Raw genomic sequence first — 27893 nt, forward strand, 5'->3', positions numbered from 1 at the left:
AAACGGAGCACACTTTGGAGTTGTTTTCATAATTTAATTGATTAATTAGCCCAAGCCCATTGAATAAAAAGATTATAATAACCGAGTAAGGAAAACGGGACGGTGTTTCGAACTCAGCCGTTAAACGCTTGCTAATCCCTCGCCGGTTTGTCGCACAAAGTTACCAGATCGTCGAGATAACTTAGCTCGTATAGTGTTGTTTTTACGGGCTACCCGGGCCCGTTTAAACCCTGCCCGTATAAAGCCCGTCTTATTAAAGGCCGTTTATATAAAATCTGTTTATATTTGTAATTTTTTAGCCTGCGGGCTTAAATAGCTCTTTTAAGCCCATTTATCTTTTTTTTTAATTTAATTATTTAAATTACATTTGAATTCTTGTAATATTATGTATGTTATTATAAATTTAAAATATATATTACGTTTTTTTTACATATTTTTAGAAAACATAATATCTTAAAAAAATAAAACTTTCTGAAATGAATAAACATATATCATAAACAAAATCCAACATTTCATAAGTAAATAAGTAATTAATAACAAAATCCAATTCAAAAATATAACATTAACGCTTTGTTCAAACAAACATAAAATTATAAAATAAATATTTGTAAAGATTATCTTTGATTTAAACTTGATCTTTTTCTTCAGGCTCTGCAAAAAAAAAAAAATAGAAATAACATTTAACTTAAAAAAAAAAAGAATTTATAAACAACTTTCACAAACATAAAAATTTTTATCTTCTCCAATGCAGCAAACAAAGGTTTCCTCTTTGTCTTCCTTAACCACTGTAAAATGATTAAGAAAAGGTTCAAGATCATGAAGAAACAAAATGATTCAATGTAGAGGTATTCAAATGGAGGCTACTCACAGTGCTTAGACGAAAAATGGAGCGCTCAACGATTAAAGAAACAACAATGAAGACAGTCAACACTAAAGCAACAGACTAAGTAGGCGATAATGCCAACGATCTCTCATTTGACTGTAGAAAATCTAAAAAATGTTCATGTGCAGTTATGGTTTGTTGTAAAATTGTTTGTTTTGTTTAGAACATTAACCGACCAAAGGAAAATAATAATAAATGTTGACAAGAAAAAAGAAAATTAAAGAAAAGGTAAGAACAAAAAAGGTGGAAAAGTCAGAGCGAAGATTCGACTGATACCGAAGACAACCTTCCTCACATGATGATATTGATACTCTTCAATTTTCACTCACATGGGACCCACTTCATCCTCACTTGTTTTTTCGGGTACATGAGTACCCTTTTATTTCGCGGGTAAACCCGTATAATAAACGGACGTAAATAAATCTACTTTGATTTCATATAACTAAACGGGCTACGAACTTAAAAATTAATGAAAGACCCGTATAAGCCCGCGGGCTTCAGGCCCGCAAAAACATCACTAAGCTCGTATCATCTTCTCGTATATTTACGAATCTTGTTAGCGTTCACGCTTAAGTTTAGAAATTCGTTCTAAGCTAGTATACGTAATAATCTCCTTAGACTAATTTGATTTTGCAGACATGTGATTGTGTCAAGATTTTTATTGCATATGCGAGAATGTGATTTGATATCTTTTATTTTGGGCACAGCTTCTATTCGGTGGTTGATTTCTGCTTAATGTGGTGGAATGTCTGATTTGGTGAGAATGTCTTTTATCATCTTGATTTGATACAACATCGTTAGAGATATCAAGATTTATGTTTTTTCGATAAAGATTAAGATTAATGTTATACTAATGATTCTCGATATATTTGCTCCATATACATTATCAAGATGAAGTTATGAGCTGAGTAGCTATAAGATATATATGTATATTCCACAGAAGAATTGCATGAACTTATGAGCACCAGTCTATGTGGACAGATCACACTTTCGTGGCATAGGCTGCAAATGCCCATGTGTTGAGACATCTTATGATATAATTGTTTTCTTTTTTTCCATTCTTAATTCAGTTTTTCAGGTTATTACACTTACCTAGCAAAGACTTTACTACTTAACACTCTGTTTATGTCGAAGGCATGAGAGAGGGATCATCTCTTTTTCAAAGGCTGATCAATGATAATGCAATGGAAAATGATTTCAAACAACTGCTACTTCAAGTTTTCATATCCTTAGAAATGCAGAGACCATTAGTATCAGTTTTCTTATGGATTGTGTTGAGATTGTTAAGAAAGTAGCATCAGTCATAAGATCATATAGCAAGAGAAAATAATAACTTGAGATAAAGAGGTTATTCCTAAATCTCTAGAGTTGATGTCTCCTTGTAACCATGACACTACTAACTCAATATCATTAATGCAATTTTCCTGACATTAGTAGAGAGAGTCATTGAAGGTAATATTCATTGGTAGTTAGAACTTGGGGTTTGAAACTTGAATGCATGGAGACCATCTTGCAATATTTACTCCACGAGTTTATTACAGTAACACCACACCTCTGAAGTACTGCCCCTTCTTTAATGTTATTTCTTAATGTTTGGTCTTTCTCTCTCTTTCATGGACTTGTTTTTTTTGGAAATACATCCAGTTGTGAGACACATCACTTAGGCCTGATTTTAAGAATTTCTCATGAACAATTTATTGGAGCAGTTATGATATTGTGTTTGTCGCTAGGCATGCCAATCTATATTTAGACTTTGACTTTTTTGGTACCTTGGTCTATGTATGAAATATGTTTAATAATCTCTCTTTTCTTGCGGTCTCTTTTGATATTAATGTTTATGATCCTATTTCATGTTCGTGTTGGTATCAAACGAAGTGCAATGTTTTGTCTTCCTTCAGGTTTATTTGCATGTAATGCATTTTATTTGGACGCTCTTGAACACTGATTAAGAAACAGGGGAAGTAATAAAACTTATTTAAGATGAAGAAAAATTGAAACAGCAACATCAAATATAAAGGGCCATGATGATAAATATTACTAGAAGCTATAGGACACTTAAAACTCTACTGACCACACTCACAGCATAAGATAATTAATTAAGACAAACCAACAAACAACTAAGAAATGAAGAAACTCTCTTCTTTTCAGATTCTTGGCTTTAGACGACCTTCATTGGCAAGCTTGAATGTATGGGCCTGCTTTGTGGCTGCCTTGGTTGAAGAAAGTCCTGCAACAAAGTGGTCTCTGACTTGAGGGGTTGTGAAAGGGAACCTATGGTTGACCATGGAATTAAGCCAAGACGCTGTGCCTTCACGGTAGAGAGCTCCAATGGCATCTGTGCGGGTGTTGGAAAGTGCCTGAAGAAGGTTCATGTGAGGATCAAACCCTGGGATGCTACTGGGAGTACTGACCGTACCAAAAGCTCCTCCAACAGTGCCCCACCAGCCAAGCAGACCCCATATCAGTGTAGGGTGGTTCCTCCAGTAACTGCACAAAGATAATAATTAAGACTCATGAAGTGTGAGACCATCATGTATATATGGCTTAATGTATGTGTTAGATAGAGGAATATTTGTCACTTACTCGCATGTTCCAGTGATTGGTGGAAAAGGAGCAGGAAGGAAAGGAGTTCCAGGAGTGCCAGGGTCAATAGGAGTGATAGGAGTTGGTGGGCTTCCTCCAATGATGGGCGTGCCTGGGTCAACAATGGGTGTTGGTGGAGTCACAACGACCGGAGTACTTGGTGGAGGAGATGAGTAATATCCACCAGAAGGAGGATTTGAGGGCGTAGGCCGTGAAGGCGTTGAAGGGTGTGAAGGTGTGGAAGGAGTTGGGACGTGATGAGGTGGAGTTCCACAGTTGCAAGGAGGAGTGTGTGATGGAGTTGGAGTGTGTGATGGAGTTGGAGTATGAGATGGAGTCGATGGAGTTGGAGTGTGAGATGGAGTTGATGGAGTTGGAATGTGAGGTGGAGTTGAAGGGTCGTAAGGTGGGCTTCCACAGTTAGAAGGAGGGGTGTGTGATGGAGTCGAAGGAGTTGGAGTGTATCCTCCGTGTGATGGAGGAGTTCCTGCATGTCAAACAAATGCAACGAGTCATCAAGTAAGGAATAGCTAAAATCAAGATTCTTATTAGTTATTACATCAAAATGCATTAAAAGTTAGAAGTGTGTTATTTTCTGCTTACCAGAGGGAGGAGTTCCTGCATTTGGGTCTGGAGGAGAGTAGTATGTTTTTGTATCCTCAAACCTTATGGAAGCAACAGAAGCAAATAGCTGCTGTGAGAGTAAAGCAGCAAAGACAGCCCAAATGGTAAAACTCTTCATCCCTCTCATTTCTGAAAACTTAACGATAAATTCAGAAAGCAGAAGTTTTTTTTTGCAGATGGTGTTGCGTGGTCCTTGGTAAACCGGAAACAAGGGTTTATAAAGAGAGGGAATGAAGCATAAGGGTTTTTGAAAGTTTCGAAGTAAATACAAACAGGTGGAGGAGTGTGTGGTTAGTTGATGTGTTGCAGGTGCATTTACACTATCCCATTTAATACCCCTGGTGATTGCAATAACACTTGGAATTCTGCCCCCCAAAAAAAAAAAAAAAAATCTAAAAGAGTTCAATTAATCTTTCATGCAAAGGCATGGACGCGTATGAGAAGCTGTCTCCCATATAGATGATTTATCTCTCTACCACTATTATTACTATTTACGTACTTTCAATCGATAACTCATTATACGTTGCTTATGTTTATTGCAGGACGTCAATTTTGCATTTAAAATGCAAGCTAGCTCTGATATCATGTGAAGCTAATTAATCCAAGTAAGTTTCCACTCTTGAGTGCTTGAAATGTAGGGCAAGCCTCAAATCAAGAATCTAGGTAGACTAACGTAGGCCCTTTTGTTTTGTGTTTTTCTAAGACTAGCTAAGGAGATGCTTAAATTAGTTGTCATCACTTGACGTTAAAAGAGAAGTCAAGCTACATTTAATACACCTAAATAAGGTCACTTCTCTCATCTCGGTCTCGTGTTATGGCCTTATGGCCTCATATGGGCAGCAAAACCCAATGTTGGATATATATCATTGGTTTATAGATATAGTATTTTCCAAGTTTTCAATTAGCATAATGTATGGTTTTTTATTGGTTTTTTTATTTGGTTTTCACCTAAAGATATAGTTTGCATTCAAGTGACATTTAAGTTTTAGTAACAATAAGAGTGGTAAATAGTAGATACAGCGAGGCCATTAGTAGCACGTGGAGATGCAGTGAAAGAAGAGGACCCACAATGAAGAAGTTTTAGAGGAGATGATTTTTCTTTTTTTTTTAGAGATTAAAAAATATGAAAAAGAGAGATAAATAAATGTGATATTGGAGTTGGTTTTGGTGGGTCTGAAAAATTATAACCCGATGATGCTTCATAAAATAATTTACTTCTTATACTGTCTATCCTCTCTGGATTTGCTCCTCTGGCTTCTGCATTTTCTTATACTATACTATTGAACTGTGAATAATTTGTTAAGCCATGATATTGACGTTTCTACGCTGGTCATTTTTCATTTTAAGATATTTAAATCTCTTTACATTTGAGATAACTCTCTATAATTTTAATAAATACACTTAAAAAATCCTACTCAACCACATTTCCACAATTTCAATTTAAAGCCCGCTAAAACATCAATTGATTTTTTCCTGTCACTTTAGTTCAACAAACGACAAGTCACAAACTTTTTTCCCTGCTAGCGTAATTTGATATTTAATGATTATGATCTATAATGTATCTTTATTTCAAAATTTAATTGCTTAAATGTTCTTTTCTGGACTGAATTAAATTTATGAGTTAGTTGTCCAAGCAAATGGCCTATACTGACCCGGATACAATATACTCGGACATGTTGATTAGGGCCATAGAGATTATGATCAATTTTGTTAGTACAAATGTATGACTAATGTCCTTTACCCATGTAGATACCATGTCACGGTATGAAATGTAATTTGAAATTTTGAAATGAAAGTGCTAAACGATCAATTCCATTTTCTAAAACCAACTAAACTAACAAGAGTCAAGACATCACATATGAAACTATGTTAGTTAGTTGGTATATCAATTCAAACCCGTTGATACTTCAAGATGCCTTTGGCTTTCCACTGTAGATGATTGCTTTCTTTATAAGTATATATACAGAATATACATGTTTATGTATATAATATCTTTCTCTTATTGTATAGGCTTTGAAGAATTGTAATGTGTTTGTATTGGTTGACCGATATGTCAAAGTAATAGAAAGGTGAATTTGGTTCCAAACAAGTCCCTCCGTATTGTCAATGTAGTTGATTTTTTTTTTCCATTTTTTGGTTGATGTGGTTAAATCGGTGTAATCCATCAAACATGTTAAACGGTGAATGTTCATTTGATTGGAATAGTTAATTTCCACTAATGGTTAAAACGGTTCAATCTAAATTACTCCAAAACTAAGGCAACAAGGCATACGGACAAGTTTCATTCTAAGCGTTCGAAGCGATCCGACCAACCAAACTCACTAAAAGCCCCGACCATTGAAAGAATCAAAGCCTTAACAACCAAATATACACATACACACGTATATACATACCAATACGATAATGTGTGTGTGCCTAATTGCCTATCTATATTCAAAAGTTCTAATTGCATTTTTCGAGTAACACGTTCTTAAATTATTCATATGTAATATAATATAGGGTTCGCTAACCGATAATTGACGACCATCATAACGATTTATAATCATGTTGTTGTCAATGCCAACCATCATCATCATTTCTTGCGGCTGCTACTCTTCTTTCTTCTCAATAATCTAATTATAGTTTACAAATACAAAACTACATCTTAGGATAATCGAATAATTCGATATTTAAACTAAAATTCCGTTCTTATTTTGTTCTGCAAGTTATTTAACGAAACCGACGACGTAAAGTAGCCTCATCTATGCTTAGTGCCGCGACAAGATTGATAAACTTTTTAAAATTATTTTCATATGAGGAGAGGTTTTGTTAGAACTTAGAAGGAATCTATTAAAAGTGACTTCTTAACCAATTATTCGTTCTTACTTATTCCAAATTATCCTTTCTTCGGCTAATATCCAAATTATATAATTTTATCTTAGGTGCATGAACAATGCCATGAAAAATAAATTGTCCAAATTTCAAGAATCAATAGTGTACATACAAATTATCATCTGAACATAACGCAACGTTCGAGAGTGATAAATTCCCAAAAGTATACAGAAATGCGATTATTTGGAGGTATAACACACCTTAAGATTAGTTTAATAACTTAATGTATGTGATGGATAATTAGATAAATATACAAACTGATCTCTCTCTCTCTAACGCAGTTTGCAACGTAAATTCGACATAACGATGCAGCCGGCCAAAGCAGATCTTTAGGGATTCGCGTATAATTTTCCCCCCCAAAGTAATGATATAAGTCTAATGGAAATTTCGTCAGCAAATATGTTTACATATTAGTCATAATAATTTATACTGTAATATAACAATGAACAAAAAAATACTATTATGAAATTATTTAAGAGGGAGATTATAGGAATCAGATTCATATTTTATATAGTCATTTACAATCTTGGTTATAGCATATTCCAACTTCCAAGCACATGCATTTGTCTCTCTCTCACCCATATTCAAAAAAAAAAAGAAATCATTGAAAAGTCAACTTATAAACTTTTTGTTATTTTGTTGTTAAAGGTTATTATTAATTTCTTAAGAATATATTGAAGATTTGTGAAAGTCTTTTAGCTTACTGGTTAATGGGTTCATTAATGCTTTTACACCAGGAGTTTTGGGTTTCGAGTTCCAGAAAGTGCAATTTATTATTAATTTGCAGATTAATGGAACAAGTTTACAGAAAGTTTTCAACATGATGCATCCGTTTGGCGTGTTTGCAGGCAAGAAACTTATATAATAGATATAGTAGATCTACTATACAAAATACCGTCGAAACAGAAAATTATGAATTAAAATTTTCGTCTAATTTTTAATTCATAATCTTCATATTGGAGAAAATGAAGAAAACCATTTCGATATGGTACTGTCTTATATATTATTTAATGATTTATGTATAAGAAAGTATGTGTTCTATCCGTAATTAATTTTGTGATCACTATATTACATAGCATCTGCATAACATGTTTAGTATCACCGTCCGCACAAAAAAAAAATTAAAAAATATATTGTTGCAGCTCTTAAGGAACTGTATCTTGAAGATCAATCATGTGTCAGAACCAAAAAAAAAAAAGTTTCAAAACAAAGAAAGAAACTCCGAATAATCCCACTGGGTTTTGACCTTAAAGACATTCACAAAAATCTCCACTTATAAATACCCAGCTCAGAGTCCAGATTTCTGCAAAACTTGATTATCAACAACACAATGGCTCTAGAACCAAACTTTCTTCTCTCATGGGTCTTCTTATGCATAGCTGCAACAATATCCAGCACACTTTTCTTCTTACGCAAGAAAACTCACAAATTCACATCAAAGAAGCTGCAGCAGAAGAAGAACAAGAAGCTTCCTCCTGGAGAAATGGGGCTTCCATGGATAGGCGAAACAATGGAGTTCTACAAAGCTCAGAAAAGCAACAGAGTGTTCGAGGATTTCGTAAATCCAAGGATCATCAAACATGGGAACCTCTTCAAGACAAAAATCATGGGATCACCAACAATAGTAGTCAATGGAGCTGAAGCCAACAGGCTAATACTGTCTAATGAGTTTAACTTGGTGGTGAGCTCATGGCCTTCGTCTTCTGTTCAGCTGATGGGCATGAACTGCATCATGGCTAAACAAGGCGAGAAGCATCGAGTCCTTAGAGGGATTGTAGCTAATAGCCTTAGCTACAATGGGTTAGAGTCCTTAGTACCTCAGCTCTGTGACACTGTCCGATCTCATCTTGACACAGAATGGGGAGGCAAGGAAGAGATTAGCCTCTACCGTTCGGCAAAAGCCCTCACTTTTACTGTAGTCTTTGAGTGTCTGTATGGGATCAAAGTGGAGCTTGGGATGTTAGAGATCTTTGAAAGGGTTTTAGAAGGAGTTTTTGCTTTTCCGGTTGAGTTTCCTTGCTCTAGGTTTGCTAGAGCAAAGAAAGCAAGGCTAGAGATAGAGACGTTTCTTGTTGAGAAGGTTAGGGAGAAGAGAAAAGAAATGGAAGAAGAAGTTAGGAGGCCCAATACAACGCTTTTCTCGAGACTAGTAGAAGGGTTGACCAAAGGAGAAATAACCGAAGACGAAGTTGTAGATAATATGGTTTTGCTAGTCTTTGCAGCACACGACACAACCTCTTATGCCATGGCCATGACTTTCAAGATGTTAGCTCAGCACCCAACTTGTCGTGACACTCTCATTCAAGGTAAACTAACAGAACAATAACTAATCTTGAAATCATTAATTCTTTTTCCTATCAGCAAGAAAGAAAAGAAGTATCATACTCAACTCTCAGATTTCTCTCTTGATTCATCTCAGAACATAATCAAATAAAAGCAAACAAAAGGGAAAGAGAATATCTAACAGTGGAAGATGTGAAGAAGATGAAGTATAGCTGGCAAGTTGTTCGTGAAACAATGCGGTTGTCTCCTCCAATCTTCGGTTCCTTTAGAAAAGCAGTTGCTGATATAGACTATGGAGGATTCACAATACCCAAAGGCTGGAAGGTGAAACAACACATATCATCTCTCTAGATATCCTTCAAATTTCCCAAATCAAGAAACTCTGTTTTCTTTCAAGAAATACTAATAAAAAAAATACATTTCTGTTTCTTAATTTGTTGGGTGCAGATACTTTGGACAACATATGGAACACATTACAATCCTGAGATTTTTCATGATCCAATGAGTTTTAATCCTTCAAGGTTTGATCAGCCAATACAAGCATATACATATCTACCATTTGGAGGAGGACCAAGGCTTTGTGCAGGTCACCAACTAGCAAAAGTCAGCATTCTCGTTTTCTTGCATTTGGTCGTGACCAGTTACGATTGGTCCTTAGTCTACCCAGATGAGACAATCAGCATGGATCCTCTCCCATTTCCATCACTAGGAATGCCTATCAAAATTTCTCCCAAAATGGCATTATAGATATATAGAGCCATGAGAATGATGATGTAACGACCACATCATGATTTCTTATAGTAAGTTGCTCATGTTTTTTTTTTCATTTTCTTGAGTTTACACTAATGCTTAGGATCTGTGTAGTGAAGCAGTACTGTCAAGCAATCTGTTAGCAAAAAGTTTCTCTTTGTCATTCAGTTGATAGAAATTGTTACAAATTCAGTTAACAAATTGTTAAAATTTAATTTATCATGAATACAACATTCCAATTTTAAAGGAAAAAAAGAGAGAGAGAGAGAGAAGGAGAAATGAGATAAAGTGGGAGATAAAATCACAGTTTTATGATATTAATGGTTTTAATCAAATCCACGATTTTAGTGGGATCTTTTAGGTGAAATACAAACATATTGGGTTTTATTGCAATTTCTCAATATTTCAAAGCTTAAAACCTAAAAGCTAAACAAAAAAAAAAGGTTCATTTGGGGTCAAGGAAAAAAAAAAAAGGATGTCGGAAGTTTATCGGGGTCGGAGCGACGTGATTCCCGATCTAATAGAAGATATATTTCTACGACTGCCATTGAAATCAATCCTCAAATTCAAAACCGTCTCAAAACAATGGAGATCGATCCTGGAGTCGAGGAGCTTCGTGGAGAGTCGAATGAAAGTTCAGAAGAAGCCGAAAATCCTGGCCGCCGGAGACCACCGGTCCCAGTCGCTATTCAGAGAAGGAGACACAGAGGAGATCGATATAGTCTATATAAACTCCCGTGACGCCGCCACAAGACCGTCGCTGACGTGTGACGGTTTGGTTTGCATCCCCGTACCAGGTTGGGTCAACGTTTTAAACCCTTCCACCGGAGAATTCGTTAGTTTCCCTTCCGGGCCAGATCCAGTGACCAACCACTACGACGACAACTTGATTTTCACCGGTAAGTCTATACGATGAAGTTTTAAAAATCGTTTCTTTTTCTAATGCATTTGATAAAAATCGAGTCTTTGAAATTTTTACAAATCGCAGAAACATGGTGGAATATTTTTCCTGCATATTGGGCAATGGGAGTCGGTAGGGACAAAGTTAGTGGCAGCTATAAAGTTGTGAGGATGTTCTTTGATCCTATACCTTACTGCGAGATTCTTGATGTCGACATTGGTGAATGGAGGGAAGTGAAGCCGCCTCCTTACAAGGTTGAACCGAGAAGGAAGCCTGCGTTTGTCAATGGCTCCCTCTATTGGATAGAGATGATTAAAAGTGACAATGTATTTGCTTTGGATCTTCACACAGAGGAGTTCCGTGATGTTGTCCCATTTCCGCCAACTTGTGCTGTAGCAGACCAACTAGTGAACCTTGAGGACCGTTTAGCCATAGTCACAGCTTATACTAAGCCTTGGGAATTTGAGATACGGGTCTTGGATGAGCAAGAAGAAACTTGGAGCTTGGTTTACTCCATCAGTTTAGCTAATTCCGGAGTCTTTTCCCGTCGGCAGAGGAGCGTGTGGTTCAGGCCAGTGGCGGTTTCTAACAGTGGGAACCTTTTCTTCCATGACAACGAGAGAACAGGTTGTTCAAATACTACCCAGAGACAGATCAAGTCGTTTGCCTCTCTTCAGACATTTGTGTAGTGTCTGATTTCGTTGAGAATCTGGTCTCACTTCGTCCAAGGACTTCATCAGTGTACCGATCTGGATTTCACTATCAAGACCACGTACCGGGATCTCCGAAACGCCAAATGTTTAGCTGGATCAAGTTGCGAATCCCAAATGTTTTGCTTGCCACCACTCTAGTGTCTTCTATAATCATTTTCCGCTATTTTGCTGGTTCGTCTAGGTCTTGATATTATTATCTATATGATGCTCTTTTCATCTTTCTATTAACGCTTGGTGAATGCTCGTGTACCTACGGGTTTTCATATTCATATTGGTTTATGCTTTTATGCATCTTATTTCTTACACGCATTTTGTCGGTTTTAGGCAGTGTCCTGAATACGGTCGTATGTATAAGGCGGTGACTTACCGAACTGGATTTATTGTATTTTTAAACTATTTAAGCAGCATGAAAGCAATTGTGATGCGACGCTTTTCCGACCAGTGGCGGAGCCAGAATTGTTTTTGACTGGGGGATATAGAAGTATATATAATTTAGTAAATGGGGGCATTAACATTGAACACTACTAAATTACATCAACTTTTGAAAATTAGTTGGGGGCGAATGACCCCATGCTAATACATGTGGCTCCGCCACTGTTTCCGACTAAGAAAGAAAAAAAAAACTAAATGTAAATTGGCAAAATATAAGATTTGTTGTTGTGTTAAAATGGAATAATACGTTCATATAATATGTTTTAAGAGAGTCTTTTCCTTTTATCATCTGTTGTAAATCGAGTAAAATTAGAACAATAGCTAACTATGATAAGAGTAGGTGAATTTCATCAATAAGAATAAGTAATACTTTGCAAAGCAGTATTCTTTTTTCTTTCTTTTTTTCTTATTGCAAAGCATAGTTAGCTCCTTGAAATTCTTCCAAATTTAAAAAGGAAAATTTTGTTTGTTAACAAAAATATTCTTGGATCATTTGTTTTAGATTTAATACTATTAGATAGACAAATGTTAATCTAGTAGTTTTTTCAAATAAAATCCACATGTCTTAGTTTTACATTCCCAAAATACTTTTAATCTGAACACATGAACACAGAAATGCATGAAAATTAATGAATAAACGTAAGAATGTATGAAACAACAATGCCTAAACGTACTTAAAACATCAGATCAGAATGCAAAGTGGGAGATCCTATCTTCTAATTCCAAGCTTTGCTTTCCAAAAAAAGCTTAAACTTGTAATCACAAGAATGCATGACGATTAATGAATACACATAAGAATGTATAATACAACAATGCCTAAACGTACCAAAACGTCATATCAGAAGGGCTATCATCATCCTTAACAAAATTACCTTGGTTGCGCAGAATCCCTAACTCGAACCAAGTTCGAGGTTCTTCTTTCTCCACTGATTAGTCTTATGAGCAGCGAGAGTTCCAGCAGCAACCAATCCGAAGTCCAGTATGGATATCTTGTTTTCCCAGAAAAACTAAAGACCTGAAAATACCAAAAATGTTCATATCAAAGATTTTGCAAGAGAAAATATCAAATATAAATCAAAATTGTTTTCACCATTTATTGATTATAGTCGATATAGTAAACACGTTCATGTGCAATTTTTGTGCTAATTATGAACTAAAATTCTATAAATTGATGATAATGGTAAACTATAAAAACAGACATTGTGTGTATATATAAGCATGCATCTTGATTATTGGAATACCAACAAATAACATTAATATTCAACTTTTCTATTTTCTGTTATTTTAGAAAAAAATAATTTTTATCATTTTGTTCAATTAATAATGGAGATTTGATTTCACAATCTAAAGTTTTTCTTATGAAAACTAACTTATATTTCCAAAAATTTGAAAACTGACATTTTTATTAAACAATAATATCTTAATAAATTTGAAGGTTTACATTTAAAAAATCTATATTGTGAAGTGGATTTGATAAACCGTTTAACCTTACTAGTGCAATCAGTCTTATTACTCACAATTATCAACCAAGAGAAACTGATATAATCAGTAAATGGAGCACTTACTATGCCTCAACACCCTAATCCCTAATTATCTATTCGATGCACTGCCTTTCATATCATCATGATCATATTTCATAAGCCCTGAATTCACCAGAAACCAGAGAATAAAAAAAAATGTTAGCATCTTTATTAGTCCAGACGAAATTTGATAGTAGGGAAAGCAAGTAGGAGGTCTGTCCGCTGATGTGTCTCTGTTTCTAAAGTTGATGTGTTTGAACACCATCATGTCTTGTTTTCCACATCGAGAACCAACTAGTCAAAACTATTGTGTGAACGTTTTCTATCTAACTACTCTTCAAACTTCCCATCATAGTATTTACTTTTTCTCTTCTTTATCTTACTCGGTTGGTTTTAGTCTGTCTTTGGCTTCGCAGTGGTTGTTTGAACGACGACATTGCAACTAAAATATGAAGCAACGTCCGACTAGATAGCTTGGGTCCGTGGAGGAAGTTCTCTTTAAACCGGAAAAAGATCCATACCGTTGCAGCTCGAGGTACAAGGAAAGAGAGAGAGAGAGAGAAATGGAAAAGGAAGGTGAAGACGAGGAGAACACCATAGAAGAAGCAAGCAACTCAGCTGAGGACGTAAGGAGTGAAGAGGAAGATGAAAAGATCAGAGGTACAGTCGCTGAACTGGTTGATCCAGTAGATTCCACAGAAGAAGGCTCCACGGATCCATCTAACTCATACACGTTTGGTTTCCAAGATCATGATGTCAATGAATCTGATATGGAGGAAGAAGAGAAGGTTCTTGAGTTTTTCAGACGTAATAGTGGTTTAATACCATATATCGACGAGAGAAACAACTTCCCATATCTCAACAAGTCTCAAGGAATGGTACTTGAGTTCCAGGAAGACACTCCTGCAGAAACAGAACAAGCAAATGCAAATATAGTGTTCCACAGTTTCAATGATAGCAATGAGTTTGCCGATCAAAGCACAGTGAATCTGAATTCACCGGAAGTACCAGAAGAAATCAAGTCATCATCAGCTTCAGATAAGGATACAGATGATTCCTCCAGTGACTCTGACCATGATTCAAGCCTTTCCAGGTATTACTTTGACGGGTCCTTACCGGTTTCAGCTCATGTCGAAGAACTTGAGACCCATCAAGATGAATCTTCTTCTGTACGTAAAGATGAAAACCAGGTTTGTAATCCAAAGTGTCCATTACCAATAATTCAGTTTTAGCTCGAAGCTTTTAACATACGTTTATTAAGAGACTATCCATTGAATGTTTAGATGCCTCTGCTCTGCCCCAAGCAACCCGTGCTGCAACCAACTTCGTGGAGGAATTGCTGCGGACTCCTAGAGCTTCTCCGGGCTGCTGATCTGTAAAAGTTGACCTCAGGCAAACCAAGATTATGGTCTTTTGGTAACCAATCCTAAATGTTGTTACAATTGTTGGCAAGCGAACGTTGATAAAAGTTGTTAAGCAGATTCCATTATACTTTTTGTACGGATATCCTTAGAGTTTAAGGGGCCCAGCCGAATACTATTAAGCCCAATTACGACATGTTTAGCAAATCGTATTGACTCGTGTCTTTGTTGTTGGACATGTAGTAAAGTAATAATGTATCAATGATCTTAAGGTAAAGGATTTAAAGTTATCATTACTGATTAACAACATGAATGAATATTGATCAACTTCGCTTAACTACCTATGCTTTAAGTAGATCTGTAGTTTTTTCAAAATAAAAATTAGTAATTAGTAAACATTTTTTGGGTCTTCTCATATATGAATCGAAAATTTAAGTACTTTATGCTTATAATTTGGATAAACAGTGTTGGAATACATAGATCATTGTAGCACGTAATAGTTAATCCTAAAACTAATCGACTTTTTTATGGATATTATTATGTTTAAATTTTATAGCGGTTGACTTTATTAATTGTGTAAATGCTAGCTCTATAGTTACACGACTAGAAAGATTGTCTTGTATGTACAAGGAATATAGACATGAAACTCAATTCCTGGACCACGAAAACTCAAAACTAATCCAATATATGCATGTTCGTCATAATCTTAAATAAAATATCGACCGACATTGGAAATTTTTTGTTATCTAGCATGTGAAATGAGCTCACACAAAATGAAAAATGGGCCACGTATCATTAACTTTCTCAATATCATTAAATCCAAATCTCAAATGCAAGTGCTACCTCGTGATCTAATTTAATATCTACGTATAGTATATGGCCTCCAACTATATAAACAAGTTATAGTGTAGTTACACTCCCAAGTCCCAACATTAATAGTATATTCGTTAATGTATATGTAATATATCGCAATCAACACTTCTCATAACTACGAAACGGCTTAAATAAACGAGAAGTTAAGATTCAAAGATTATCGTCTTACTTTTTATTTTTTGACAACGATGATAGTCTTACTAAAGAAAAAGATTTCGAAGAAAAAAATGCTGAGATCTCTTTCCCCATATATCAAAGCTAAAATCCATATCAAACAAAAAAATAAAGTTAAAAACAAAACTACATAATGAAAATTCTTCTTTTTTTTTTTTTGGGTCGGAATCGAAAGAAAAGAAGAGCAATCTTGGAGTCATCATCTTCAACCTCCGAACTTCATATCTTGTTTATCTAAGCGTTGGAGAAACGAGGTGAGGACTTTAATGGTTTTGATCTGGCATTGTAGAGACATTATGTAACCAGCTGTCTCTTCGAAGAGCGCGTCCACACCAAGCGCCGTTCCTCCGGGAATAATCCTCTGCAACGCAGAGATCTTCTCTTTCACCACTTCTTCTTCTTCGTCGTCTTCTTCTTGTTCTTCTTCACCGGACACACACACGCTTGCCTTGGTCTCCGACAATCTCCGTTTGGTTCTGCGCTCGAAACCGGCGGCGCGTGATTTCACGGTGGCTGCGCGCGACGAGGAAAGAGAGCGTCTAGTGGAATCGGGAGTGGCTAGAGTTTTCTCCATTGACAGAGAGAGAGAGAGGGAAATGATGAGATTGAGAGAATAATGAAGAGGTAAGGAAAGTGCATGTGTGTATGTGTGTGTATATATATATATAGGAGTGATGATGGATTTAGTGGACAAAATGGTGACGGTTATATTTTGGCCGGTTCAATCCGATTTTACTTTGGTTTATTTTAGATTGATTGGTTTATAAGTTATTAAATGCTGGAGTTGTGTTTAGAGACAATACTATATCGGTTTAGTTTGGTTTTTCGTGCTTGTTTGTACGTTTTTTACTAAATTTGATGAAATGTCTAATTTTGTTCGGTTCGGAAGGAACTTTGGGTTTTATTGGGTTTTTTTTTTTTGTCGTCGGTTTTTATTGGTTAAACGATATAAAATTGCAAGTCGATTAAAAGATTCTATATATGGTAATGAGAAAATGGTTAATAGGGCGGTATTTGCCATCAAAGCTGGGTCCAGTTGTATGTTTAAATTTAATTAATTTTATTATATCCTCGTGCTTCGGATTGTGCAGATTTTATTAACTTTTTCTTAATTTAGTTTGGTTTTATTGAAGAAGTTCACGCGCCATGTCGACTGGTTCTGACATTAGTGGACACGTCACTCATCTAAGTCGACCATGCTCTCACATCTAAAACTGGATTGCTTTGTTTAGTAAATGGATATTTAAAAAAAAAAAAGTTATAAGCTTTAGTCTAGTAAATTACTCATGAATAATTTAAACTGTCATTTTTAATTCATTCTTACTTTAATCTTATATAGTTTGATATTTTATTGGAACACTCATGAAAGCTAAGTATGACAAGAACAAAGGAAACAAAAAAAAAAAGAAAACTGGTATTTTTGCGATATCTACTAAACTAATATAATAAATTCTGTAAAAATAATCAAACGGAATATTTTTTATGTATATTCCACGAAATATTATACTAGAAACCTTTATATTTGGGGGGGTTTGACATCCACTTCCACAAAATAAATAAGACGACGACAAATCCTAAGTAAAGTAAAAGTAACTACGCGCGGTACGGACGGAACAAAGGAGAAGAAAGAAACAAAGAGACGCGCGAAGAAGAAGAGCGTGAAGATAAGGAAGAGGCAGTGGAGACATGTGCATAGGAACAAGGGGAGTGAAGAAAGGACCCCACAGAAAGCCCAAAGAGAAGGAACATGTGCTCTCACATGAAAATCTCTCCAAGCCCCATCCCCATGTGCACCTCTCTCTATAGACTCTACTATATACACATAACTGCACATGAATATATGTGTATCGATGGATGAGATCGAGATCAAGTAGATACTCTCTCTATAGTGAAGTGAATGGTTCGTACAAATGAGGATCTAATCTATCTACTACTTGCTCTCATAAGATGATCCATCCACATGCATATCTCTCGGGCATGGTGGCCACGTGTCACTCCCTTGGGTCCACATCCATCCCCAAATCTCCTTTCATTTTTTGTCAACTCCTTTGAAAAACAAAACCAAAATATAAAACAAAAAGAAAGCCAAGGAAGTTCATGTTACCATAACTATATAATAGAGTTGATTACATGTTTTCAAAAAGAGTAATAAAACTATAAAAGATAGGACTACTATGGTTTTGTGGTTTAAGAATTATAATGAATGACACATAATTATTAGTATTTCTTAACAGGATTGTTTAGATGTTTATAAAGATGTACAAAAAAAAGGATTTTTGATGATGTTTCCAAGGAGGGGACGAAGAGGGGTTTGGTTTCTCGGGATTGAGATTTACAAAAATCGGGTGCCTTTCGCATTTCACCATCTACCAAACTGACACTTACCCCAATTCTAGTATCTATTTATTTATGTATTTCAATTTACATTAAATATGTTACAAAAATAACACTCTGAAATTTAATTTCTGCTTTTTTCAGCCAGCTTTCACATTCGTCTTGGAATAATCAGTTCCATGTCCTTTTGTGGCTGGAGTTTCCTTTTTTCTTCTTTTTCTCTGTTTTTTTCTTAACTCTTCAAATGATGGAAAAAAAGCTAAATATTCATATTCATGGGATTAGCTTAAGATGATTGTTAGTACCATTTTTGTTGCTGCAAAGATAAAACAAAGATTGTGATGGGTTTGGTTAAGACAAGAACAACATATTGTGAATGATTTTCTCCAAAGGGATTATTGTGAATGGTTTTGTTTAGCTACAAATACATTCAAGGAAAAATTCTCTTCTCTTTATCTAAGTAAGGCTGGAGATATGGGCCAAACAAAGTGGACCCATCATGATGGGTGATCTCTAGGACAATGCTTACAGTGATTGTGGCCCCACCTCAAGTGTTATTTGTCTCCTTTCTTAGCCTCGTTTGGTTGCAGTGAGATATATACTTATAATTTGTACACTAAATTTATCTTGTGCAGTAAGAATATTTATTTTAGACTTATGTATTAAAAGATTTAGAAAAGAAGAAGCTAAACAATTGCGGTAATAATGTGACTATTCGTAGTTCCATGAATTTATAAATAAAAACAGATAATGAAGCGAAATGGATTACTAATCGAATCAAGGTACTGTAGATGTTTTATCCGGTTTTAATCATGATTGCCGAGTTTTTAGCTCCTTCATTAATTTCTTAGTACTAATCTTAGGACCATTTTTTTTTATGAAAAAATAGTATCCTAAGAAGAAACATGTTTAAAGAAGAAACTAAGCGAAGTCGATTGTTTACTAGTAAGGAAATATATACACGATCGAATTGTTTCGTTTGATCAAGTGGCAATGCAGCTTTCTGTTTCTACTGACATTGGAAGAACAAAGTGGTGCATGTGAAATGGGCTCCCACTATTACATGCGTTGGATGTGCCATGAAACCATCATCATCATCATCCACACTAATCCATCCTCTATAGACTATAGCCAGCGATTCTTTTAAACGTGAGAATACCAGAATATAACATCTATTTATTTATCTGTCGAGAATATAAAGTACAAATAAAAAAGCAAAAACAAATGACGGATCAACATTGATAAAGAAAACCAATTTTTCTTTGATAATAACGTTGTGTCAAAGACAATTTTCTTTTATATCACAAAAGCTGAAACATACGATGTTCTGTGTGATCAAATCCTCGCATTAGGTGGAGACTAGTACATCTTTGACATACCGTAACGAACAGCTCCAACTTTCCGGTGAGCAGAACCACCAGGAGCAGCTGCTGCAGCCGCCGCTGCAACTCCTATTCCTGCGGTCGCCTGTAAGAGATTTGTATCGATTATGATCCGGTCACTGATGTTTTCAGCTTTGGTCATTCCGGTTCGAGCCATGATAAACGGGTTGTTATCTATGTTGATAGCTACGTCTGGTGCGTATCTATTACACTGAGATATTTGTCTTGCCTGCTTCTCAGACTCCATGGTTGGTCTCCTCTCTTGTTGATTCACTGTTGTCGCAGACTGTTGTGGAAAGGGAAGAGTAGTGCTGCGGATGAATGATCTCGGGTCATATGCATCTCTGCTAATTCTGCCATTGTCGAAAGGTGCCACCGGGCCCATAAACGTGCTTGGTTTGGCGGCTGTGTGTAGAGAGATGTTTTACGGTTTATAGAGTTTGTTTGGATACATTACTGTTTGGATTCAGGATGAGTGGTTAAAAGTACCTGAGAAGTTTCTTTGCGGTGCTTGCAATGATGCATGATGGTTAAGAGGAACGTTTTGACTAGTTTCAAGGCTCGAAAAATTTGGTGGTCCTCCTCGTGCAACTGCGGTTGAGTGTATAACTGTTGATCTGAAAGTATACAAACAGAGAGTCAGGAAGATATATTCTTTCTTCCAATTATCAACTAAAGAAAATATAAAATAAATCAAGTTGGCACGACTCAATACAAGAAAGAGATAATAGTCACGGTTTCACAATTGCTTTTATCCTTGGTGGTGCCATAAACACTGATTGTTGTTGAGGCTATGATTATCTCATGAATAGACATACAACTAGTCTAACAATTGCATATCCCGTCATAAACAGAGGAGATAACCGAAATCAGATAATGTGACAACAGATATTGCAGAAACCAAAAATGAGGATTTACCTGGGAAGAGAGGCATGTTTCCTTTCTAGAGGTGCCACAGGGCCGGTTTTCCCGCTGTTTTCCTCAAGATGCGCAAACTGTCTCCTAAATTGATCAACAGCACTGCACAGTAAACATCAATGGTCAGGGATTGGGTGGGACACAATACTCAGCTCAGAAATGTGATCAGAAAAAGTAAGACCTTGGGTAGAGGAAACTGGCTTTATCGGCCCCGTTCATGTGATCTTTTAGCAGCTGAGGATGGTACTCAAGTATCTCCCTTGATATTAGCTCTCTGATATCCTCTTTAGTGACTTTTCTTCTTTCAAACTCAAATTCCATCTTCGTGATGGGTTGACATGAAGGTTCCCTTTCCACTTTTGCCAATCCCTTGAAATATGGATCGGCAAGTGCCTGACGCAAGTATTAGGAAAAAATCAGTTTAGTGGGTCACCCCAATAGACCTAGCATATGCATGATACTCTCTTCTTAAAGAGAAATAAAAAGCCAAGAAGCTGAAACTTGTAAAATTGGGGTGATATTATAAGTTGAAAATAACCTCTTCAGCAGTTGGGCGGTCTTTTGGATCAAAAGCAAGAAGCCTCTCCAGCAACTTCAAAGACAAAGGATCTGCGTTTGGAAACTTCTGAGCAAACGGAATGGGTGGCTTTTTCCTCATGCTTGTTAAGTACCTCCTTGCCTTCTCATTCCTTACCTGTATAATATCATAAAACAGGGTACTCGTCATTGGTGCTTGCTTAAGATTTGAAGAACTCAATGCACTCTGTTTAAGAAGAAGATCAGTACACGGGAGATGGTGTCCAGGGAAGGTGTCCCTAGCAGATCAGTCATAAGATCCAGCTGGTTGACCACATTCTTCCCAGGGAAAAGTGGTTTTCCCATCAATACTTCCGCAAAAATGCAGCCTATACTCCAGATGTCAATTGCGGGTGTATACTACAAAGCCAAAATCCACCAAAAGTTAGCTCGCAGTGATACAACAATTAAAAACGTTATATAGAGAACAAACAAAATACCTTAGAGTAAAAAGATCCACAAAGCTCTGGAGCTCTGTACCATCTTGTAGCAACATAGTCCTGTAAATTTCATAGAAAACAAGGTTGAAGAGTATCAGGTCCTGCAACGAATTGATTAGAACGTAGACCAACTTAGTTTACGAGAAGAAAATGAATCTCAGAGAGCCAGTTTTTGCAACGTACAGTCCAGAAGATTGTTGTGGGAGTATCATTGAATGCAACCCTTGCCAATCCGAAATCACAAATCTTAAGTTTACAGTTTGCATTTGCCAATATGTTCTTTGGTTTCAGGTCTCGGTGGTAGACGTTAGCTGCAACAACCAAGGTAAATTAAGATATTATAACACAAACTAAATCTCCAGCAGTGGTAAAGCTCAGAAGTATTGACAAGACCAAATTTCAAAAGGCAAACATTTTCCAGATATTAGGTAACCGAATGAATCCAATGCAGTGCATTAACGTACAAAATAGTAGTGTAGATTATAAAGTCCTATAAGACAAATCTGAAAGACTCTATAGTTTGTAAGTCCAAATTTCATCTACAGAGCGAGAAAGATAAATGCTGTATAAATTGAGACCAAGAGAAATGGACTACCTGTGTGAATGTACTTCAGTGCACGCAATAACTGATACAGGAAAAATTGGTAATGCTCTCTAGTCAAATCATCATTGGCTTTAATAACTTGATGAAGATCCGATTCCATGAGCTCAAACACAACATAAATATCTTTGAATTCTCTTCGTGAAGGAGGAAGCATAATGTGCTTAATTTCAACAATATCTGGATGCCTTAAGAGCCGGAGCAGTTTTATCTCGCGCAGTATCCTTGCAGCATCAGAAATATGTTCAAAAATATCATGAATCTTCTTTATCGCAACTTTCTCACCCGTAAGGGTATCTATGGCCGAGCAAACAACTCCATAGCTGCCTTTTCCAATTATCTCTTGAATTTTAAATCTGTTGGCATCGCCATAGTCAGAAAAGAACTCCATCTCCAGGTTGTTCTGTTACAGACAGCAAGTTTTTTAAGTCATGAAACATTCTAACAAACGACACTATTCATGAAAATTAACGCATCAATCGCTACAATGATTAAAAAAAACTACAGTTCTTTTAACATCTTAAGCTGCTGATAAGGTTGCAAAGTGAAAAGGGACAAACAAGGGAATGTGAAACAAACAAAAAAAATCGCTGAAATATTAACCCGGTTGACAAAGCACAACATAGCTTCAGCCGTTAACTGTTAAATATTCCCCATCGTCTACTGTATGCAAGAAAAAAGCTACAAGATTTCACTATGACCCAATGAAGATATATACTAAACTCAATTTTCTCTAATCAACCAAATTCTCTATCGTAGTCATGAGAAAGACAATAAAAAACACCTAAAGTTTATTACTTTCCAACAGCAGAGACTACTGAAACCCTTGAGGGGAGGGAATCAAGCGCAAAAGTTGAATGCAATTCATCTACCGACACAATGCGATGGGAGCTATAAAGACAAACACGATGAACCAACCATAAACTCGCAGACACCGCTTGAAAGACCCAGACAGCAGACATAGAAACATAAAGCATACAGGTCATGATCGAAAGGTTTTAAGTTCAAAACTCACGGAAAGCCAAAATTTTTAACAGATACGGAAGGTTCAGAAAATGAAAGATGATCAGAGCAGATAGAAGCTGGGACGACGCCTAAGGAAGCATGACGACAGATAGATTAATGTGGAAACCTGAACAAGAAATAAAAATCTCTCTACAACACATCTTCTTGTCTTGAATTATGAATTATGCGTTGTTGTTCAAACGCTTGTAACATAACATTAACAACAACAACCATCAACAACAAAAAGACAAAACTAACCGAAACACACATAAATATCTCACCGCAAAGATTTCTACAAAGAGGTACAGGAGAGTATTTTCACCTTCTTACGATGATCTTGCTGCATCGTGTTCATCCTTGGATTATCGACGAGACGACTTAACCGGTGGAATTGAAAAAGAAAAACAAAATTCCTGGAAAATTGAATTTCCGTGGAAATCAGGATCGATCTGAATTTAGGGGAAATCGAAATCGGAGAGAAGAATCAGATCAGCCGCATTGGCCCCATCGACCACTGCTCCAAATCGCGAGGCTAGAATCCCACCTGCTTCTGCTCCGGCAATAATTCACCGACAGAGACAGAATCGCAGGCGAATTTCTCATTCACCTCTCCTCCGCCACAACCGAATAAAACCCTCTCTCTCTATCTCTCTCTCTCTATCTCTCTCTCTCTCTCTCTCTCTCTCTCTCTCTCTCTCTCTCTCACCAAACCCACGAAAACCGAAACAAAACCCAGCTTAAGCTAAACCGAGCAATTGTGGCTGAAAGGTGAGTGCGAACAGCATTGCTTTAAACGCAAGTTTTCGTCGGCAGGAGAAAAGGAGAAGAGATCTGATCACCGACACACACACACACACAAGGATAGAGAAACCAAAGGAAGAAGGAGAAACAAGTGAAAATGAAAGGAGAGAGATAAGGAAGGAATCTAGAGGGTTTATATATACGAGTTTAATGGTCGCGTTTGGTGAGCTGCTTTTTTTTGCCACTGTGATCTAAAAATCCATTTAGTAACAAAAAAGGCAATTATGTAGAGATATTTTTATCAAGTGTTCTATAAATTAACACATTATTGATCAAATCATTATTAGTATGTGATATATATTTGATATTTATTGCCATTCATTCATGCCTTGTTCATCCTACTTCTGAATTATCGCAAAAAGATATTGTTAATCATTATTCGAAATTTCCACTAATTTTACTTGTTAAACATTTTTTTTCCATAAACTTTTTCATTTTTTCGTAAATCATTTGCTCTATTTAGTTTAATTACGAAAAATCAATTCTGTTTTCCATCTATCTTCATTCTTTTCTAAAACTTTCTTAGCTTGTATATGTATATATTAAGTTTAGGGAAATACCAATGGGAGTATCATGATGGTCATAAAATAGAAAGATAACAATGGTTGAGAAAATTTCATCTTTTCGATTTTCTAAAAATATTTAATTTAATGTTGACATTATCTAATCAATAGAACATAAAACGAGTTGATAAAACTAGATATATCAGCTATGACACATTGTTTATCAAACATAAGGTTGTGACTTGTAAGCCATCTATTTTACGAACCACTTCGTTTCAATTTTTAATTGCATATTTCAGTTACCCATTACAGTCCATTTAACATAAGAAGTGAACGTGTCTTATTGTTTCACACAGAATCCACCTAATGCTACCAATCAAAACCAAACCCATATTGAAATTAAAACATTGACTCAATACGCGAACCAAGATGTTTGCACATCAAACGTTTAAAAAATAATAGTAAGTTTTATGTAAACTTTCATATGTTTTTTTCAGATATCCAACAGTAACTTTTGAGAATATTCATTTCATATTACTGAATGCAATTCCAATTCAGATAAGTGATATAACTGATTTTTAACAAATGAATCAACTCTTGTCATACAGTTAAAGTTTTGTAAAGGACATCAACTATTTCTGTGCAAGGCAAAAATAAAAATAAAAACTATTTCTATATACGACAAACTGAACCCAAACCGAAACGCTCTTGTTAAAATGATCATATACATATATTGATTCAACCCGAAACATACCCAAAATTACTAACTTTTGTTCTGAATATGTTGTCGATTATGATGGGATAATATATTTGGATCAAGCACTAGTGAATACTGATGCAGACGAATCTCTTCTTCAAGCCATTGGTCCAGCCATTGAAAATGGAATCCCATAGGCTGCCAATTTAGAAAGTCATGACTAGGAATCTACTTTGAACCGTGAAAAAATTGATGAAGTTCCTCTCCCTTCTGAATTTGTTTATATTTCGAATAAATCAATCAGACTAAGATTAATTAATGGCCTTAGGAGTTATCGTCTTAATCAATGTACATGGTGTAAGCTGGTCCCGTGCTGTCAAATAGCATTGCCTTTGACCTCTTCTTTCTTGATAGTGGAGAAAAAAAAAGCCAGAGTAAACGAACATGTCTATGGATCACGGAATCTCGACTTCGTTAGCTTCACAATACTTTTAAACATATTTAGAGGTTAAGCATTTCTTATTACATCTGATGAAATATTCACCTAATTAGATCTATTGCACACATGGATGGAATGGTTAAATATAATGATAGGATAAACCTAGAAAATAAGCTGTTTTTTGTTGAGTCACTAATGAATTAACAACGACAAGAATAAAACAGTGGACAAACGTATCGAATATTTGTTATGACTAACGTATGGTACATATATAAAGTGTTATTTCGGTTTTAGTATACCATTTTTCTAATATTTTAAGTTATAGTTTTCTCAGAAACTCATAACAAATTCTAGATTTTTTTTTTTTTTGATCGAAATTTTCTTCAAGACATAAACTCATAACAACTTCTAGATATGCCTCTAATTTATCATGGTTACACATTGGTCAAGATTCAATAACCTCTAAAAAAGGCTCACTGACTAAAACTGGTTATAACCAAAATGTAGAAATAAACGAATTGAAAACGAATTACAGACAAGATGAAACACACTTTTTCTTGATAAACATCCATTTTTTTTCTGGTAACGCTTTGTAAACTGGAACTAAGTTTTTATCACACTTTTTTGTCTTTTAAAAAACAACTCAATACATTTTTACCAAATATTTTGTAAAATTGATTACCATGTCACTAAATTTCAGATTTTAAAAAGTCGTGCTAAAAAAACAAACAACTAACCTATAAATGATGAAATACCGTAAATATGTGTTAGTACGAGTAAAAAAACACTTATATAGATGTGGCAACACCTATTCCATCAAAATTTGCATTTCTCTTTCCTTTTTCACTAATACCAGCTTAGATTGATCTTTTAGTTGCGTAAGATAAATTATAGATTCGCTCAATCGTCACGTGGACTAATTGGCTAATCAATGGGACCACTTTTTCTTCCAATCGACACGTGTCATAAGTGACGTGGCGCTTAAGTATCAGCAGAGAAGCGAAGGGACACCCGTTCGGACACCAAATCCCTGCGTTTGTGTGCGTGTAAGCCCATTGGTCCCCAATAGTTCATTTCAAAAAGAATTACTGTACTTTTGTTCACCGATTCTTCTATATAGATTTCAACAAACAATTTTTGTTTTAAGTTACCTTTCAACATAGCTTTTCTAATTAATTGCCTTTCAAATTATTTAAGTTACAGGTTTTCTTTTCAAATTGCTTTCAGATATAATTTCATGAAACTATTATCTTAAAAACCATGTTTTGAAATTCTTCAGTTGTTGTTATAATATTATGTGCTTTTTATGAAGAAAATTTTTACAGCTCTTCTTTCTATGCGTGTTGCATTTTTCAACTAGAGTGTACTATCTGTTGTTTTATGTATAGATGCAAAATAATATATGTATTAGGTGCTTTTTAAGAAAGAAAATAATTACCGATCTTCTCTCAATGTGCATTGCGATTTTCAGATATATTTTATGAGGCTATTAGTATTCTTAAAATCCATGTTTGAAATTCATGTGATGTATTTGTTTTAAAAGATGCAGGTGCTTTCAAAAGAAGAAAGTATTTAGTTTCAGTAGACATATTTGATCATATCATCAACGAACTCAAAATTAAAAATTTTGTTCTACGAAAATGTTGCAGTCTCTTTGAAACATGATGAAATCTAGTGAAGTTTATTAAGTGGATTAAATTTAAGTCTTAAATTTTGAAACCGAATTAGGTCTTTAATTGTGTTTTTTTTGTAACGATAAAAGGCTTGAACGAATTTTGGTCTTTGACAAGTCTTTTTTAGTCTTTAATTGGTTTGGACAAGTTTAATTCATATCGTGAACCAAATAGTACAATTTAACAATACTAATTTGCAAAAGTTACCATTTACTAATCAAGGAATCAACCTATCCAGTTAAAGGGAAAAAGTGGTTCTTACAGAAATAGAAGAGCTCCACCAAATGGACAAATAATTGAAGTGTGTCCAGGTTTCTATTTCGAATGTTCCAAAACTTATTGAAATTAAGAATATATATATATATGCATATATATACATCTTTAACAAAACAATTTTAAAAATTACAATTAGAAACAATTTTATTTTATATTTGTATTTAGCCTCCATTTTTTGTGAATTTATTTTTCTCATTTTTTTTTTGACAACATGTGCATTTTTTTGATCTTTACTGTGACTAATTTGAAAATTTTGTGCTCTAATAGGTTTCTGTAATCT

The 27893-nt window shown here is 35.4% G+C and overlaps 6 protein-coding genes across 6 annotated transcripts; 3 read left to right on the forward strand and 3 right to left on the reverse strand.

The window, feature by feature from the left end:
- Positions 1-2840: 2840 nt before the first annotated feature.
- On the reverse strand, positions 2841-4301 carry LOC18026505 (protodermal factor 1). The gene is made up of 3 exons (XM_006411492.2): positions 4070-4301; positions 3467-3953; positions 2841-3370 (listed from the first exon to the last, which is right to left on the reverse strand). The coding sequence occupies exons 1-3, from the start codon at positions 4215-4217 to the stop codon at positions 3028-3030; spliced, it is 978 nt and encodes a 325-aa protein (XP_006411555.1). The 5' UTR covers positions 4218-4301; the 3' UTR covers positions 2841-3027.
- Positions 4302-8291: 3990 nt separating this feature from the next.
- LOC18026506 (taxadiene 5-alpha hydroxylase) lies at positions 8292-9991 on the forward strand. The gene is made up of 3 exons (XM_006411493.1): positions 8292-9267; positions 9381-9568; positions 9692-9991. Exons 1-3 carry the CDS (start codon positions 8292-8294, stop codon positions 9989-9991), a joined length of 1464 nt encoding a protein of 487 aa, XP_006411556.1.
- Positions 9992-10454: 463 nt separating this feature from the next.
- Positions 10455-12024, forward strand: LOC18026507 (F-box/LRR-repeat protein At2g43260). The gene is given in 3 exon segments (XM_006411494.2): positions 10455-10893; positions 10983-11518; positions 11521-12024. Coding segments are annotated over 3 exon segments (1236 nt in total). The 5' UTR covers positions 10455-10469; the 3' UTR covers positions 11797-12024.
- A 1952-nt stretch (positions 12025-13976) lies between these two features.
- On the forward strand, positions 13977-15211 carry LOC18026508. Its single transcript, XM_006411495.2, has 2 exons — positions 13977-14750; positions 14844-15211. Exons 1-2 carry the CDS (start codon positions 14124-14126, stop codon positions 14937-14939), a joined length of 723 nt encoding a protein of 240 aa, XP_006411558.1. The 5' UTR covers positions 13977-14123; the 3' UTR covers positions 14940-15211.
- An 818-nt stretch (positions 15212-16029) lies between these two features.
- Positions 16030-16616, reverse strand: LOC18026509 (transcription factor PAR1). The gene has a single exon (XM_006411496.2). It carries the CDS (start codon positions 16540-16542, stop codon positions 16174-16176), a length of 369 nt encoding a protein of 122 aa, XP_006411559.1. The 5' UTR covers positions 16543-16616; the 3' UTR covers positions 16030-16173.
- Positions 16617-19463: 2847 nt separating this feature from the next.
- Positions 19464-24129, reverse strand: LOC18026510 (mitogen-activated protein kinase 20). The gene is made up of 10 exons (XM_006411497.2): positions 23547-24129; positions 22214-22622; positions 21802-21929; positions 21619-21678; positions 21389-21538; positions 21141-21296; positions 20784-20995; positions 20603-20704; positions 20174-20301; positions 19464-20089 (listed from the first exon to the last, which is right to left on the reverse strand). Exons 1-10 carry the CDS (start codon positions 23577-23579, stop codon positions 19662-19664), a joined length of 1806 nt encoding a protein of 601 aa, XP_006411560.1. The 5' UTR covers positions 23580-24129; the 3' UTR covers positions 19464-19661.
- Positions 24130-27893: the final 3764 nt, after the last annotated feature.

The sequence above is a fragment of the Eutrema salsugineum genome, unplaced genomic scaffold (genome assembly GCF_000478725.1).
Source record: "Eutrema salsugineum unplaced genomic scaffold, Eutsalg1_0 scaffold_10, whole genome shotgun sequence".
Taxonomy (NCBI): Eukaryota; Viridiplantae; Streptophyta; class Magnoliopsida; order Brassicales; family Brassicaceae; genus Eutrema; species Eutrema salsugineum.

Bases quoted from the DNA above. Each gene is read 5' to 3' on its own strand.
- LOC18026505 (XM_006411492.2), bottom strand. From the start codon at position 4,217: ATGAGAGGGATGAAGAGTTTTACCATTTGGGCTGTCTTTGCTGCTTTA. The intron at 3,954-4,069 runs GTAAGCAGAAAA...TTTGACATGCAG, and splicing joins TGCAGGAACTCCTCCCTCTG to GAACTCCTCCATCACACGGA. The intron at 3,371-3,466 runs GTAAGTGACAAA...ATCTTTGTGCAG, and splicing joins CCAATCACTGGAACATGCGA to TTACTGGAGGAACCACCCTA.
- LOC18026506 (XM_006411493.1), top strand. From the start codon at position 8,292: ATGGCTCTAGAACCAAACTTTCTTCTCTCATGGGTCTTCTTATGCATA. The intron at 9,268-9,380 runs GTAAACTAACAG...GATTCATCTCAG, and splicing joins TCGTGACACTCTCATTCAAG to AACATAATCAAATAAAAGCA. The intron at 9,569-9,691 runs GTGAAACAACAC...TGTTGGGTGCAG, and splicing joins CAATACCCAAAGGCTGGAAG to ATACTTTGGACAACATATGG.
- LOC18026508 (XM_006411495.2), top strand. From the start codon at position 14,124: ATGGAAAAGGAAGGTGAAGACGAGGAGAACACCATAGAAGAAGCAAGC. The intron at 14,751-14,843 runs GTTTGTAATCCA...TTGAATGTTTAG, and splicing joins TACGTAAAGATGAAAACCAG to ATGCCTCTGCTCTGCCCCAA.
- LOC18026509 (XM_006411496.2), bottom strand. From the start codon at position 16,542: ATGGAGAAAACTCTAGCCACTCCCGATTCCACTAGACGCTCTCTTTCC.
- LOC18026510 (XM_006411497.2), bottom strand. From the start codon at position 23,579: ATGAACACGATGCAGCAAGATCATCGTAAGAAG. The intron at 21,539-21,618 runs GTATTTTGTTTG...TTGGCTTTGTAG, and splicing joins GTGGATCTTTTTACTCTAAG to TATACACCCGCAATTGACAT. The intron at 21,297-21,388 runs GTACTGATCTTC...GATATTATACAG, and splicing joins CCCTGGACACCATCTCCCGT to GTAAGGAATGAGAAGGCAAG.